Source organism: Scardinius erythrophthalmus (assembly GCF_964197995.2).
Source record: "Scardinius erythrophthalmus genome assembly, chromosome: 5".
In the NCBI taxonomy this organism is placed as follows: domain Eukaryota; kingdom Metazoa; phylum Chordata; class Actinopteri; order Cypriniformes; family Leuciscidae; genus Scardinius; species Scardinius erythrophthalmus.
The window spans coordinates 27,178,277-27,191,932 of NC_138225.1; the positions used below are offsets into that span (position 1 = coordinate 27,178,277).

The 13,656-nt window shown below is 37.7% G+C and overlaps 2 protein-coding genes across 4 annotated transcripts in view; both read left to right on the forward strand.

The window, feature by feature from the left end:
- Nucleotides 1-478: 478 nt before the first annotated feature.
- anxa3a (annexin A3a) lies at nucleotides 479-5,112 on the forward strand. Of its 3 annotated transcripts, none has more exons than XM_081364825.1 (14): nucleotides 479-550; nucleotides 1,584-1,620; nucleotides 1,705-1,755; nucleotides 1,942-2,029; nucleotides 2,192-2,286; nucleotides 2,377-2,490; nucleotides 2,661-2,751; nucleotides 2,836-2,915; nucleotides 3,007-3,063; nucleotides 3,467-3,560; nucleotides 3,652-3,747; nucleotides 3,844-3,902; nucleotides 4,000-4,122; nucleotides 4,437-5,112. In XM_081364825.1, the coding sequence occupies exons 2-14, from the start codon at nucleotides 1,606-1,608 to the stop codon at nucleotides 4,494-4,496; spliced, it is 1,023 nt and encodes a 340-aa protein (XP_081220951.1). In that variant the 5' UTR covers nucleotides 479-550; nucleotides 1,584-1,605; the 3' UTR covers nucleotides 4,497-5,112. The 3 variants fall into 3 exon arrangements, with proteins under 3 accessions (XP_081220951.1, XP_081220953.1, XP_081220952.1); XM_081364827.1 differs by lacking the exon at nucleotides 479-550 and adding an exon at nucleotides 608-677 and having other exon boundaries at nucleotides 4,437-4,844; XM_081364826.1 differs by lacking the exon at nucleotides 479-550 and adding an exon at nucleotides 1,104-1,249 and having other exon boundaries at nucleotides 4,437-4,844.
- A 3,846-nt stretch (nucleotides 5,113-8,958) lies between these two features.
- bmp2k (BMP2 inducible kinase) overlaps nucleotides 8,959-13,656 on the forward strand; it is a 44,866-nt gene continuing 40,168 nt past the window's right edge. Inside the window, exon 1 of the mRNA XM_081366456.1 lies at nucleotides 8,959-10,036. Coding sequence (XP_081222582.1) covers nucleotides 9,892-10,036 — 145 coding nt within the window. The 5' untranslated portion in view covers nucleotides 8,959-9,891. The remainder of the gene's footprint in view (nucleotides 10,037-13,656) is intronic.

Genomic DNA, 13,656 nt, shown 5'->3' on the forward strand with positions numbered 1-13,656 from the left:
TTGGTTTAATTGGCATAACTTATGATTTGGATATACAACCCATGGCCAGAAGATAAAAAAAAAAAAAAACTTATTTAAACTAATTGCTGCAGTCAATCAGGAATCAGTGATATGACAGCCTTTATTGTTGTTGAGTCTTTAAAGGAGAACTCCGGTCAATTTTAACATTGAGCTCATTTTTTTGTAAATTTGGAGTGCTTTCAATACAGAGAAAAACGACAAAAATTGAACATTGTCGAGTTCACCCGCATAGGTTTAGTTACCTATGATCACGCGCGTGAACTCGACAATCGATTACTATGGACTTTGACCGAAAACAGGATGTAAATACAGGTATGTGTGCTGGCTGAAATAACATCATTTTTATTCATATCTTTCACATCTACTGCAGTCAGATTCACCCATGTTCACTCTGAAGGAATCACTCACATTAGCATACCTGAACCAGATAATCAAGGTCTGATTATCTGGTTCAGGTGTGTTTAATTGGGGTTGGAGCTAAACTCTGCAGGACAGTGGCCCTCCAGGACTGAGTTTGGACACTCCTGCTGTAAGTGGACTACTGACTCAAAAGAGTTACTAATAGAACTTGTTACAACTTCCCCACGTGACAATTAGCCTCCAGAAGCATTTAGATTTGTTTTACTTCCGCTCCTTTTTTTAGCCAGAGGAGAGGGGTATGGTACACACACATAATATATACAGGCTATATTTAAACAAACATCGGCAATATCACTTGTGTCACTGTTGTCTTCTTTTCTGTGTTACTATATTCCATGCAAATCAAACTCGTTAATGATGACTGATAGTTTTTATCTGATTTTTTGTGGTAAAGTCCGTCCCGATTGTCTTAGTGCTTATGACTACTTGCTCTCCTTCATTTCATGAAAAATTTCCCAGCTGTCTGGGGAAATTCTGTATATTATTTATATGTAGGCCTACACAGTTTATTGCAGCTAAAATAGAAGCTACAGAGTGAAATACGTATTAATTTAAGATTCATATTTAAAACATACCTTTGGTTTTTGTCTCGGTCATAAATGTTGCAATTTGTCTTTTGAATTAAGTGGTAGATTCATATAGCAGCTCGTTGGATATTCAGGAAGGGAGAGGCTCAGTAAGAATGCAAGTCTTTTTGTGACGATGCATCATGTCGCTCGACGCCCTGAGGAAGCAGGTTAAACCAGATACGTTAAACCAGATTGAGGGCCACGTCGTTTAGTGTAAAATTGAATCGCAATTCGCAAAGGTAAGTGCAAATTGAATAAAAAGTAGACAAAAATGTAGGTAGCACTTACAAAGGTAAATCTTAATTAGATTCTGATCAATAATTTCAGCTTTCGATGTACAATCGATGTCCAGCAGATCGAGATACAGAAGTGCGTTGATGTGATAGTCACATCACAAACTCAGACTCCTAAATCATGATAATAATAGTTTTTATCCAAACGTATTTTTCTGTTTAGTCTTTACGATCTATTTCTGAAGGGAAGTCGTTTACCTGTAGCCTATTTAAAAGGAAAGTGAAAAATAATGTAGTCTAATGATTTTGAACTGTAAATGATTTTTTTTTATCACACTAGAATCCATCAAAAAAAAAAAAAAATGGCAGACTTGTGGGTAAGTAAAATCTTAAAGCTAGATTCACTCATCCCTGAAGGTGATGTTTAAGTATGAATTTGAATTTAATTTCTTATGTTACAGGAAGAATTGCAAAGTGTTGCGAATTCTGCTCCCTCTTCATTTACAGCAGCGGTAGGCTATAACAAACAAACATTTTTGCTTCAGCTATTTGTGTTATATATATATATATATATATATATATATATATATATATATATATATATATATATATATATATATATATATATATATATATATATATATATATATATATATATATATATAATTGATTGATTGATTGATTGATTACTCCTTTAGCCAGGGGAAAGGGGTACCATTAAAGCCAAAGCTAGCTTCAACGTCAGTGAAGATGTTGCAGCTCTCCGCAAAGCAATTGAAGGCATAGGTACATACTGTATACATACCTGAAGTGCATTATATACTGTATGTAATATGTACATTCATTATGTGTACATGAGTATTTATTTAGGGCGTTGTAGTCTTGTTGTTGCAATCTCTTTGTATATTGTGTATTTTATGAATGAGTTATATCACCAAAACTTACCAGGTACAACTGAGAAGACGTTGATCGAGATACTGACCCACAGGAGCAGCAGTCAAAAGCAGGCTATTTCAAAGGCATACCAAGAAACCACAAAGAGGGTAAAATCTGTCTGCTTGCTCATACTTAATTGTACGTGTGTGCCATGTTATATGACGAAAATCTATCTAATGTGTTTGTCTTGATCGTAGATTCTGGTAAATGACTTGAAAAGTGACACCCAGGGCAACTTTGAAAGGGTGCTTGTTGCGCTCGCAAGACCTCCTGCAGTCAATGATGCTAAATGGCTAATCAAAGCAATGAAAGTAAGTTATATTTCCCAGTTTTTCTTTATGAATATTTTTTGTTGTTGTTACATTTTATCAATAATCTGAGACAAATTTGAGCTGTATCTGTGAACATATTTTGCATGTTATTTTCCAATGTTTGTACATATGTTTCATTGTTTTCCTAATCCATTCATGATGTTCTCCAGGGGGCTGGAACAGATGACAGTATCCTGATAGAAATACTTTCCTCACGGACAAATAAACAAATCAAGGAGCTGTCTGCAGCATATTCTGAGGGTGAGATGAGCAATCTATTGTAGTAACAAAATATGTAAGTTACAAACAGTTGTTATAATTGCTTCTCTTCCCATTGCCCTATAGAAACAAAGAAAACACTGATACAGAACCTTACGAGTGAAGTTTCAGGACATTTTGGCAAAGCCATCCTTTTGCTTGCTGAGGTGATTAAACACACATGCATAGCAGTTTATTCTAATGAATGCAGATGATACTCTGGAAATTGAAGATATTTTATTTGTCTCTGATTGTAAGGGTGCGAGGGACGAGAGCACCAATGTGAATGCAGATCAGGCTAAAGTGGACGCAAAGGTACAGAAATATATATAAAAAAAAAAAATCCTGTTTTATATAATAACAGATCATCCTGTACTGAATTAATTCATTCAAAATACTTTTTCATTAGAATTTCATTGGGTAAAAAATCAGTCTATAGCATTGAAATATAGTATATTTTGTGCTGAATCTTGAATTAGGATTTCTCAATACAGGCTTGATATATTACAAAGTCTTGTTTTAATTTGCTATAGTCACAATGCCAAGATATATAAACAACTACGCACCTCAATATCTCACCATTTTGTCCTTATTTTTATAATTAGGCCCACCTTGATGGACAGCAAGCCAAAACTAGTTCACCTGTAGCAACGTTGAAGATTATGTTTTCTACGATTATATGTGAGATTTATCTACATGTTCTCTGTTTCCTCCAAAGGCCCTCTATCAGGCGGGCGAGAAAAAACTGGGAACCGATGAGTCCAAGTTCATTGAGATCCTCTGTAAAAGGAGCATCCCTCACCTGAGACAAAGTACCAACATAATCATCATTATATAAACATTTCATATTGGAACTGAAATGGCAGGTGTGTTTTAAATATAACTTGACATGTCCGGTTGCAGCAATATTGGAATATAAAAACATCAGTGGCAAGACTTTGCAGAAGAGCATCGAGAAGGAAATGTCTGGAAAGCTGGAGGAGCTGCTTGTTGCCATTGGTATATTTTCAATTATGAATGCAAATACATATTAGAATATTTGATAAATGTTTTACCTCTACATATTTTTTAATCATATACACGCGTTTCTTATAGTAAAGTGTGTGATGAGTACTCCTGCATATTTTGCTGAAAAACTCTACAAAAGCTTGAAGGTACTGCAAGAAACACATTATATTATATCATTGTGTTTGTACGGCACTGATGTTTGTATTGAAAATAGAACTATGTTTTAAATTTGTGAACCTGCAGGGAGCAGGTACGGATGAAATCACTTTGACCAGAGTAATGGTCAGCCGTGGAGAGATCGACATGCTGGACATCAGAGCGGAATTCAAGAAGCTCTATCAGAATTCACTCCACAAGGAAATAAATGTGCGTATTCTCTGCTGATATAAATACTTTAGCACAGGTTCAGGTCATCTGCCATCTTTCTTTGAATTGAGTAGTACCTGACCTCCTGATCCTCAGGTTTATTTAATCATCCTCTTAAGAGATACTAAAATTTATTAATAATATTTTGTCACATGACCAAGTGGAGTATTTGACACAGTCCGTTCCTCAAATCTGACAATGAAAATGCAAATGAAACACATTTATTGGTGATGACTGATAGTTTGTATCTGATGTACAGTCTGTCCTGATTGTTTTAATGTTCATGTGGGTGACTTTGCTCTCCTTCATTTCAGTCTGATGTGTCTGGCAACTATGCTGACTGCCTGAATATGATTTGTGGAGGAGAAGACTAACCCAGAAATTCCACTGAAGATGGCCTGTTTAGTTCTCTCACATTAAGTCGATCCATTGTATCATGTGTGGCAAGCCCTTCGGATGTTAAACTTTAAATCTTTAATAAAATAGTTTTATTTAATAACATTTTTAAAGCTTTTTTCAGGAAATAAATTATTTATATGTCTGGTTTACTGCAGGTAAAGGTACAGATTAAGATTCATAGTGATTCATGATTCATATTTAATGGTAGTGAATGGCAAGTAAAAAAAAAAAAACTCCCAGACAAACTGATTTTAGATTAAACCCCATTGCAATTTTGATAAATCATGAATATTCAAAAAATAAAGTACTGTGCTTATATCTGCATTTCAGTCTTTTTACCATCTTGTTCTTCATACACTACATAGTGTTTTACATGCTGTCTGGGCATAATAGTAAGATGATTTATTCCACTTAATCAATGGCCTTCTTTCCAAGTCTGTTTCTGTCTCTATTATTTAATTCAATTTACCTGCCACACTTTAATTTCTAAGTATTGATGGCACAATTTGTCAGATGTAGGCCTAAATGTCATTAAGAAAAAAATGTATTGAGTGTCTGTTAGACTCTGGTAGCCTTTCTGCTTTATATTTTACTTTCTTAATGGCCTTCCTCTGTCCACATAGCTCCTCATAGGTTTTTTTTTTTTCATTGCACATTTACTTAATATTAAATTGTAGCCAGACTTGTAGATAGTGTAAGACCTATCGGACCTCCGTTATTTAACTCAAATATGACAGTACTCACGATAATAATACTTATACAAAAATCACTGCTCCCAAAAGTTTTATTAAACATTGCAGGTCTCGACAATAAGGACTGCCCGAAGGCCCGGGGCAGCGTGAACCACACTCAGGACAGTCGACGGACATGACAGTAGAAAAAAACCTTAGCGTTGTTGAGCCCTGAACTGAAGATATATGAGTGTTCTTGTGATGTGCACATCGTTGAGTCATCTTTTTAGGGAGTTGCCGCTGATGAAACTTCGCACAGTCAGGGGAGTTGATCTGTATTGAGGTGGAGAAGTGCCTGAGGGAACAGCAGATCCTCATTAATCCCATGTAATAATCCCAGACTCCAATTCGGTCCTCTACCTCTCCATCGACCTACATATGTAGCTATTATCAGATAGCCGTCACATTTGAACAAGCTTTGTGTGCATTTCGTTTTACAGCCCTTCTAAATATCCCAATTTAAATAGCTCACGGTTTTCTTAGATGATCTGGGCACATTTTATATAGCCTATGATTGTTATCCAAAAATTAACAATATAAAAGTTGTTGATCCTCAAAATGTGAGTGGTATGAAAAGGTACAAATCTTAACATCTCATATGTAGCCTAGGCTACAGTTATTTTCTGGGATGAGGAAGTACCTGCTTATTTTGCCATGTTTGACCGTTAGAGGGCAGGCAGGACATTTTCATGAACTGTCTAACAGACGTAGGCCTACCTGAGGACCCTCAAATGGTGTTCAGTCCAGACTGGACTGTCTCAATCTGACGTAATCTTTCTAAACTTTGGAGCTCCTCCGGAGGTTGCGTTTGAAGGCTGCATACGTCATCGAGGCGGTCTCGTTTAAAAAAAAAAGTAACCAAGTATTTTACACCTCACGAGGAATAACAGTCAATTTTATTACTGTTACTTTTCTTAAGACATCCTTGATGAAGTACGCAGCCTTCGAATTGGGACACAGCTTAAATGATCTGAATCAGTCTCCTGTTTAAACATATATTAACTTGTAAATTTAATGATGAGTGTCATGTTTGAAAATTATAGGTGGGAGATACATGTATAGATTATTATACAACAATTTAAAAAAAAAGTCTAACTTATTTGAAAAATATTTAATGCATGCAATTCATTAATACAAGGAATACAAAAAGTGCTGCATGGGGTGTATCTTCATCTCAGTGCTCTTTGGGTGTATAGTGATGGTTCCACTTATAAGAAAAACAATCCAAGGCACTCGAGTAATTCGTTTTTAAGAAAAAATATAAAAAGCCTTTATTCTTTCATGGCTTAGATTTTAAAAACAGGTGACAAGCTACGGCACATGCTTTTTATATTTTTCTAAAAATGAATTACTTGAGTGCCTTGGATTGTTTTTTCTTAGAATGTAATCTGTAGGCAACTTACTATGCAAAACATCTGCTTCACTTTTCTTGAATAGGGTTGAAAATAGGGCATGACACTTTTTAGAAGACAAGACAGTTAAAGGCACAATATGTAGTTATTCACCGCTAGAGGTCGCCTATTCAAAACAAAGGCGTAGCTTGATGCAACCAAGATTGAGCAGGGAATCATGGGAGTTGTTGTCTTCACCTCACAGCTGGTGGAAAAGAATCCGACGGGACTCGGGCAGAAATAATATTCATGGATGAGATTATTAACATTACTGTAGTATGAAGCAGAGCAGGGCCGAGTGCTGTGGGAGCAGAATGAGGCCATGCACTGGAGCGATTTCTAATGAGAGATGAGCGCGAGACACGGCTCGAGAGCAGAGGAACTTTTATTAAGCCGCAGATGGCGCTTCCGCTTCTTCAGGTCAAGCGTATGTGGGGTAGCAGCGCTGTTTTATCATTTACATTTCATTTGTCTGTTGAAAATGATGTTATAACGTGTTGTTATAACACGTTACTGCTATGAGACACTTGTTGCACGCTGCAGTAAGCTAGATTAGAATATCATATTAATAAATGCTGGATGGCTTGTGTTGCTAAATGGCATGCAATTAATTTGAAAACATAGTGTATGATGGAGAAAATGCTGCATGTTATAGCCACTTGATAAAAAGTGTTTTTCTCTGAGGCATGTTAAAAAAAACTTGGTGAAAACTATCTAGAAAACAAGTGATTCAAACAATAAGACTAACAGTGTTGAGCTATATAACAATGATTAGTTTTCTGTCTATAAATGCATCCAGATTGTTGTTACCTGTGTCCTGGTTAAAATTTCTCTGGATTTAAACATTCTTGGAAACATCTGGGATAATGTAAGTATAAGTCAACAAAATATATAACACTGTTCTAGTGGTTTGTTTAACCACTACAATTTGTTTAATAACTGAGAAAATGTAATGAGATTTATTTGTCATGCCAGATCCCACCATGCTGTACAAAAGTCCACATAATGGACCCCTTGAACATCATTAAAAAAAAATAAAGGAACGTGGTATTTTGGTAATAGTCGATATTGATTAGTTTTCTCATTTAATCCACATTTTAAGGGCAAGCTACTTTACAAGTCAAGTTAATTGTATAATAAATAATAGTTTATCCAATAATTCTCCCAACAACAAAATGTTGGATTTGTGCATCTGATGCTTAAAGACTGTAGGACAGAAAAGTGTACAGTATTCGTGGAATGTGCCAGTTGCACTACTAGTCCAGTCGTTTTATGAAAAAAGGTTGAACAAATTGCAACAGAAGCAACTCAACTGATTTTGTATCCTCAATATGTCCTGAGTAAGGAAAAAAAAGTCCCAAAGAATCCCATTAGGGGAATTACCCTATTCATACGCCTATTCATTCTTTTTCTTACGTGAATAGGGTAAAAAATGTAACCTTTAAATATCACCATGAAAATTAGTGAGTTGATTACTTACATCAGGACAAACAAAAAATGTATTACAAGTTTTTTTAAATTGTTTGTTAACATGGACAAACATTGCATAATCTAATTATGCATGTGCTGATTTGCATAAATACCACAACAGATCTAAACATTGGGTATAGCCAGGTGAAAATGTCTTGTTGAATCTTGGTGACACATAACAGTAAAATACTTCATGTTAAGGTCTGAATGGAACAGATTTAGGCTACCCATGAGCATTAATACATAGAGGCAGGAAGAAGTACTTTAAACCAGCCTTTATTAATTATTATTGCAGAGATGGGGTTTGGGGCTGGGTCCGTGTCCGATTCAACAAGACATTTTCACCTGGCAAGACCCAGTGATTAGATCTGTTGTGGCATTTATGTAAATTAGCACATACGTAATTAGATTATGCACCGTGTCCATGTTAACAAACAATTTCAAAAAACTTGTAATACATTTTTTGTCTGTCTTGATGTAAGTAATCAACTCAATAATTTTCATGGTGATATCTAAAGGTTAACATTTTTACCCTATTCACGTAAGAAAAAGAATTCGGCGTATGAATAGGCTATATTTGGGTCTTTTTCGAAACTTTCCCCTAATGGGATTCTTCGGGACTTTTTTTTTTCTTACTCAGGACATATTGAGGATACAAAATCAGTTGAGTTTGCTTCTGTTGCAATTTGTTCCAGGTTGACCCCCATTTTGGCTTAAAATGACTGGACTATACATCAGCACCTCACACACTCCCAATCCATTCACATCTTTCAACGGACTAACACATTGGTTAATATCTTTATCAAGCAAACTGATAAATAAAGCGCAGGCACAGACAGTCATCCGTGCCATCCCATCAGAGAAGAGCATCCACAGAACGCGTCACGCTCACACCAATCGTGACAATAGGAAGAAATCGGACAAAACAAGTTAGGTTGTCAGACAGTCGGATTGGGCGATAACAAACCTCCCACCAATTCTCCGGCGAGTCACGAGAGTTCGAACTTTATCAGTGTGACTGGGGACTTCCAGAGCACGAGGAGGAACCGCTCTGCCGTTTAAAAAGAAACAACAGACGCTGTTCACAACACCAGAAACGTTCGGCCGCACGGAGGTTTTCGGGATTCTTTTCTAGTAACGTTAGTACTTTTTACTATGATACACGGTGTCCTCTTCAAGCAGATAGAGGAAGCCAATCAGCTAGCGAGCTGGCTAACTAAACTATCCAAAGGGGAAGTGGCAGCAGTAATCGTTTAATAGTTTCGCTAGCGTAGCCTCCGCCTAACACACCCACTTTCTGCCTATTTGTTGTTCACATTGGTGTCCGATAACCTGGACTTCAACCAATTTAAGCTTTCGACTGAACACAAAAGCATGCTTTGGCTAAACAGAGCGTTTCGTCGTTGTTAGCCAGTTAGCGAGGCGAATGGTCTCTCCAGCTCCCGCACAGGCTCGCTAGCCAGCCGAAACTGGAGTCGGCCTGAAAACACAGCAGCGTGGACGTTATCACTCGTGCTGTTGTCACTCATTAACGACGAAACGCTTGCCCTGACGGTTTACTTCTATGCAGTTTCTTCATCGGGCTTTGGGGGAAATAAGGAAGCATTCAGCTACGCCTTTCTGCGTCCCTCGAGCACTGAAGTGCCTGGCGCATCTCGGGAGAGCAGCTCTCTCAGCATGCTGGACAGAAGAGCGGAGATGAGCAGATTGGCGTTTTAATCGTCTTTGGTTTGATTGGAACTGTCCGTTTGGGGAAGACGGGAACACAAGAGGCAAGAATGAAGAAGTTTTCGCGTATGCCGAAGTCAGAGAGCGGAAGTCTCGGGGGTGGGTCTGGATCTGGTACTGGAAGCAGCAACTACATCGGGAAGGTGTTTGCTGTCGGTCGATACCAAGTGACGGTGGAGGAGCTGATCGCTGAAGGTAATGGATGCATTTGTTTAGGCCAATACAAATGAATGGCAAAACCTACTGGTGGAGTGTATAAGAGCCCCCCAAACCCCACACACATTTGTTTTATATAGAGCAATGAGCAGTTCAGAAAGGATGGTCTGGACTGGCTGTTTACTTCAGGTTGTACTTCGCCATCAACGCTTTAAACAGTAATGCAACGTTAGCTCCTTGCCATGAAAAGAGGAAGTAGTTTGGTGCTTGTCCTTCCCAGAAATTGATAGAGAGATTATGCTTCCATATAATCTAATGTAATTTCTTGGCTATGTCGCGGTTACTGATCACATGGTTTTGGATCAGGAGGTCTGGCCTGGGGCTGGGCTGATCCAAATCTTGTCCTAATGTTTGTCACTGCAAACCAAACAAAAAGAGTAAATGGCCTTCTTAATAATATTGTCCTTGTTAAACTTTAAGCACAAGAGTTTAGTGAAGAGCTCAGGACCAAACTTTAAATTGTTTTATTGCCACACAATTACTACACTTTGCCATGGCACAAACATATATTGAGATAGTAAAACAAAGTTTATCATACTGTTATTTTACCCTCTCTCTACAGGGCACAGCTTTTTAGAATTAAGTTTTTCTCACTTAAGAGATTTAAGTAGTCTGATGTTATAAACATTGTATTGTTGCACTCTTATCTTTCTCAGTTGTTGCACATTAGTTAATGGCATGTTCAACTGCTAAGTTCAGTATATCCCAGTGGTTAGTCTGTTTTAGTGTTTTGCTCAGCTTTATCTAAAATGTAAAATACTTCATCGTTCTCACAGTTCTGTCATGTAATGTGACTAATACTAGAGCAAGCGTGTTTGTTTCCCATGTATATGTTGTCAGTTCTGTGAGTTTCACTGAACAGCAACTTGGCAGCCCTGAACTTGCTGACTGGACACAATTATTTAATTTGCCTTAAGTGCAAAAGTTCACTCTCACAAACAACAACTGTTGAGTTTGAAGTGCTTTTATTCTTACTTTCTCATTGATTTGTTTTATTTCATGTTGTTTTTTAAATATAAACTTCCATTTGCACAAAATGACAACACAAGCTCAAGCCTATAGACTTTCTTCTATGGAGCTCAAAAGGAGATTATGACAGTCTCAGTCACTTCCCACTTTTATTTAATGGAAAAGGATGTGGTAAAAATGGATGAAAACTGAGAGATTCTGCATAACATCTTTTGTATTCCACAAAACAAATTCATGTGCTTCTAAAAATGACAGAATTTGTATTTTTATGGAAAATCACATCCACATTATCGGCATGCTGTTCAAGTGATGGATAGGGGGTTTGTGGCCCTTCTGTTGTTGTTTGACCACCTGTTAAAAGTATGTTGGCAGACTTGGCACAATGCAGATCACCGTCCTGTGATGGAAGTTGTTTCTTTTGTGTTTGCTTATTGATCCTGACCCTCTTGAATGACCACCATGCTCCCTTTTTATTATTTCAATAAATTATTTCAAGCAGCTCATTAGAGACAGCTGGGGAGTTGGCTAAGGAGGGGTTGGCATTTGGGCGAGGCAGGGCCTATGATTCTGGATGGGTGGTTAATTCTGTCATTTGCTCCCTGTATAGTAGCTCTCAAAGAGCCTGTCCATGTGATTGTAGTGCAATGAGATGTTTTATGAGGCTTGAACAGAAGTCTGTAATGCAGTAAAACAGCGGATTTTTCATCTGTCGGAACAGAATACAAATCTTTTGTCTTACATTCTCAGAGTAAATTAGTGGCCGTTCATGGTTTTCATTTGTATTAAATGCAAAATGAGCCAACAAGCTTTGCCTTTGTGTCAATATATCCAGCCACCTGCTCACCTCTGTCAACAAACCCTGTAAGAACTGCTTTCTTTTGTCAACAAACTGCTCATGACTTCTGTATTTTCCCCAGTTTCACTTCTTCAATATGTGACTGGTAGAATCTGCTTTGGTCTTTGATCTTTTTTTAAAGACAAAACCTATCACTTGACACCAAACCGGTTCAGAGCGGTTCCTAATGTAAGGAGCAGTAACATTCTACTGCACTTTCGATAGGAGCCTTACTGGACTGACCTTGAATGAGTCGTGTACAGAGTTGTTGCCCCACTCACTGAGCATGTGCTGGCAGAATTGCTGTGCTAAGAGCCACTCTGGTTTCGTTATCTCCTTTACTACTCTGCTATGGGCCTGTATGTCCAATTGACAGTTGAAGGTGTGCGTAAGTGTATGTGTGAAGGAGGGTTGAGTCATTTTGTCACCCAGTAATTTAAGTCTTTTGACATGTGTTTGTTATGGCCTCTATTCTGTTTAATTATTGGAAAGCATTCTTTTTGTTTCCCAGCATCAAATGCATGTTTTGTCACATGCATGAATATCTTTCAGTATCAATACAGGTCTAAACTTCTACTTTTCTTCTTTTTGTCATCCTGCATGGCAAAAAGGCCTTTGGGTTGCACTAAAGACGTTACCGCTAAAGACTGAGATGAGATTTTGAACTTTGCCTTTAAACTTGAATTTAATCTTGCAGCTCTTGTGACTGTGGAAATTTAATTTGTTTGGGCCCAGTTGCATGAAAGCCTTTATATTAAGAAAACCCTTAGTTCTGGTTAATGAAGGGCACCCTTAGTGAAACATGGACTGCAAAAACATAAAAAGGTCCATTTAAGAAACTTTAAGGCTGTCATTAAGTATTTTCCCTTAATTACTTGAGAGTTCCCTTAAAGGAGAACTCCGGTCAATTTTAACATTGAGCTCATTTTTTTGTACATTTGGAGTGCTGTCAATACAGAGAACAACGACAAAAATCGGTGTTGCCTACACCGAGTTATTCTATTTTTAAAATTTGCACCCTGTTGACTTAAATGGGGCAAGTACTAAACCTGCTTTTAGCCTCTTAACATCCTTGATGTGTCATTACAAGTGCACAGAAAATGTGAGTGATTCCTTCAGAGTGAACACGAGTGAATCTGACTGCAGTAGATGTGAAAGAAATGTATAAAAATGATGTTATTTAAGCCAGCGCAAATACCTCTGTTTACATCCTGCTTTCGGGTGAAGTCGAAATTAATCGATTGCCGAGTTCACGCGCGTGATCATAGGTACTAAACCTATGCGCGTGAACTAGGGATGGGCATAATTAATCGACGATCGTTAAGAATTTCATCGATCACGTTTATTTGTTATCGATTAATCATGCAGGTTGCGTTGCGTAGTGTGAGTCTTGAAGCAATGGAATTGATTTTAGCGCGGAGGTACCTGTGCTGTGCATCCCGGCAACGTCAGTCCCCTCAGAACGGGTGTTTTCGGCGGCTGGACTGGCTGTCACCAGGTTGCGGTCGCATCTGATCCCAGATCATGTCAACATGCTTATCTTTCTCAACAGAAATCAGTGGACTGGTGCAGAAGTTCTATGGGAACTTCATGCGTTTTCTCAGATCGGATAGCTATCTGATTTATCAAAACGATTCCATTTACACCCGGTCATATAAATGTGTTTTTGCAAAACGGATATAAATCCGATCTTGAATTCCCGCGCTACATATTTAAATTGTTGCACGTCCGAAAGCAACTGATATGAGCTGCATTTTATTGATCATCAGCGATAATTTCTAAATCAAAGACTGCA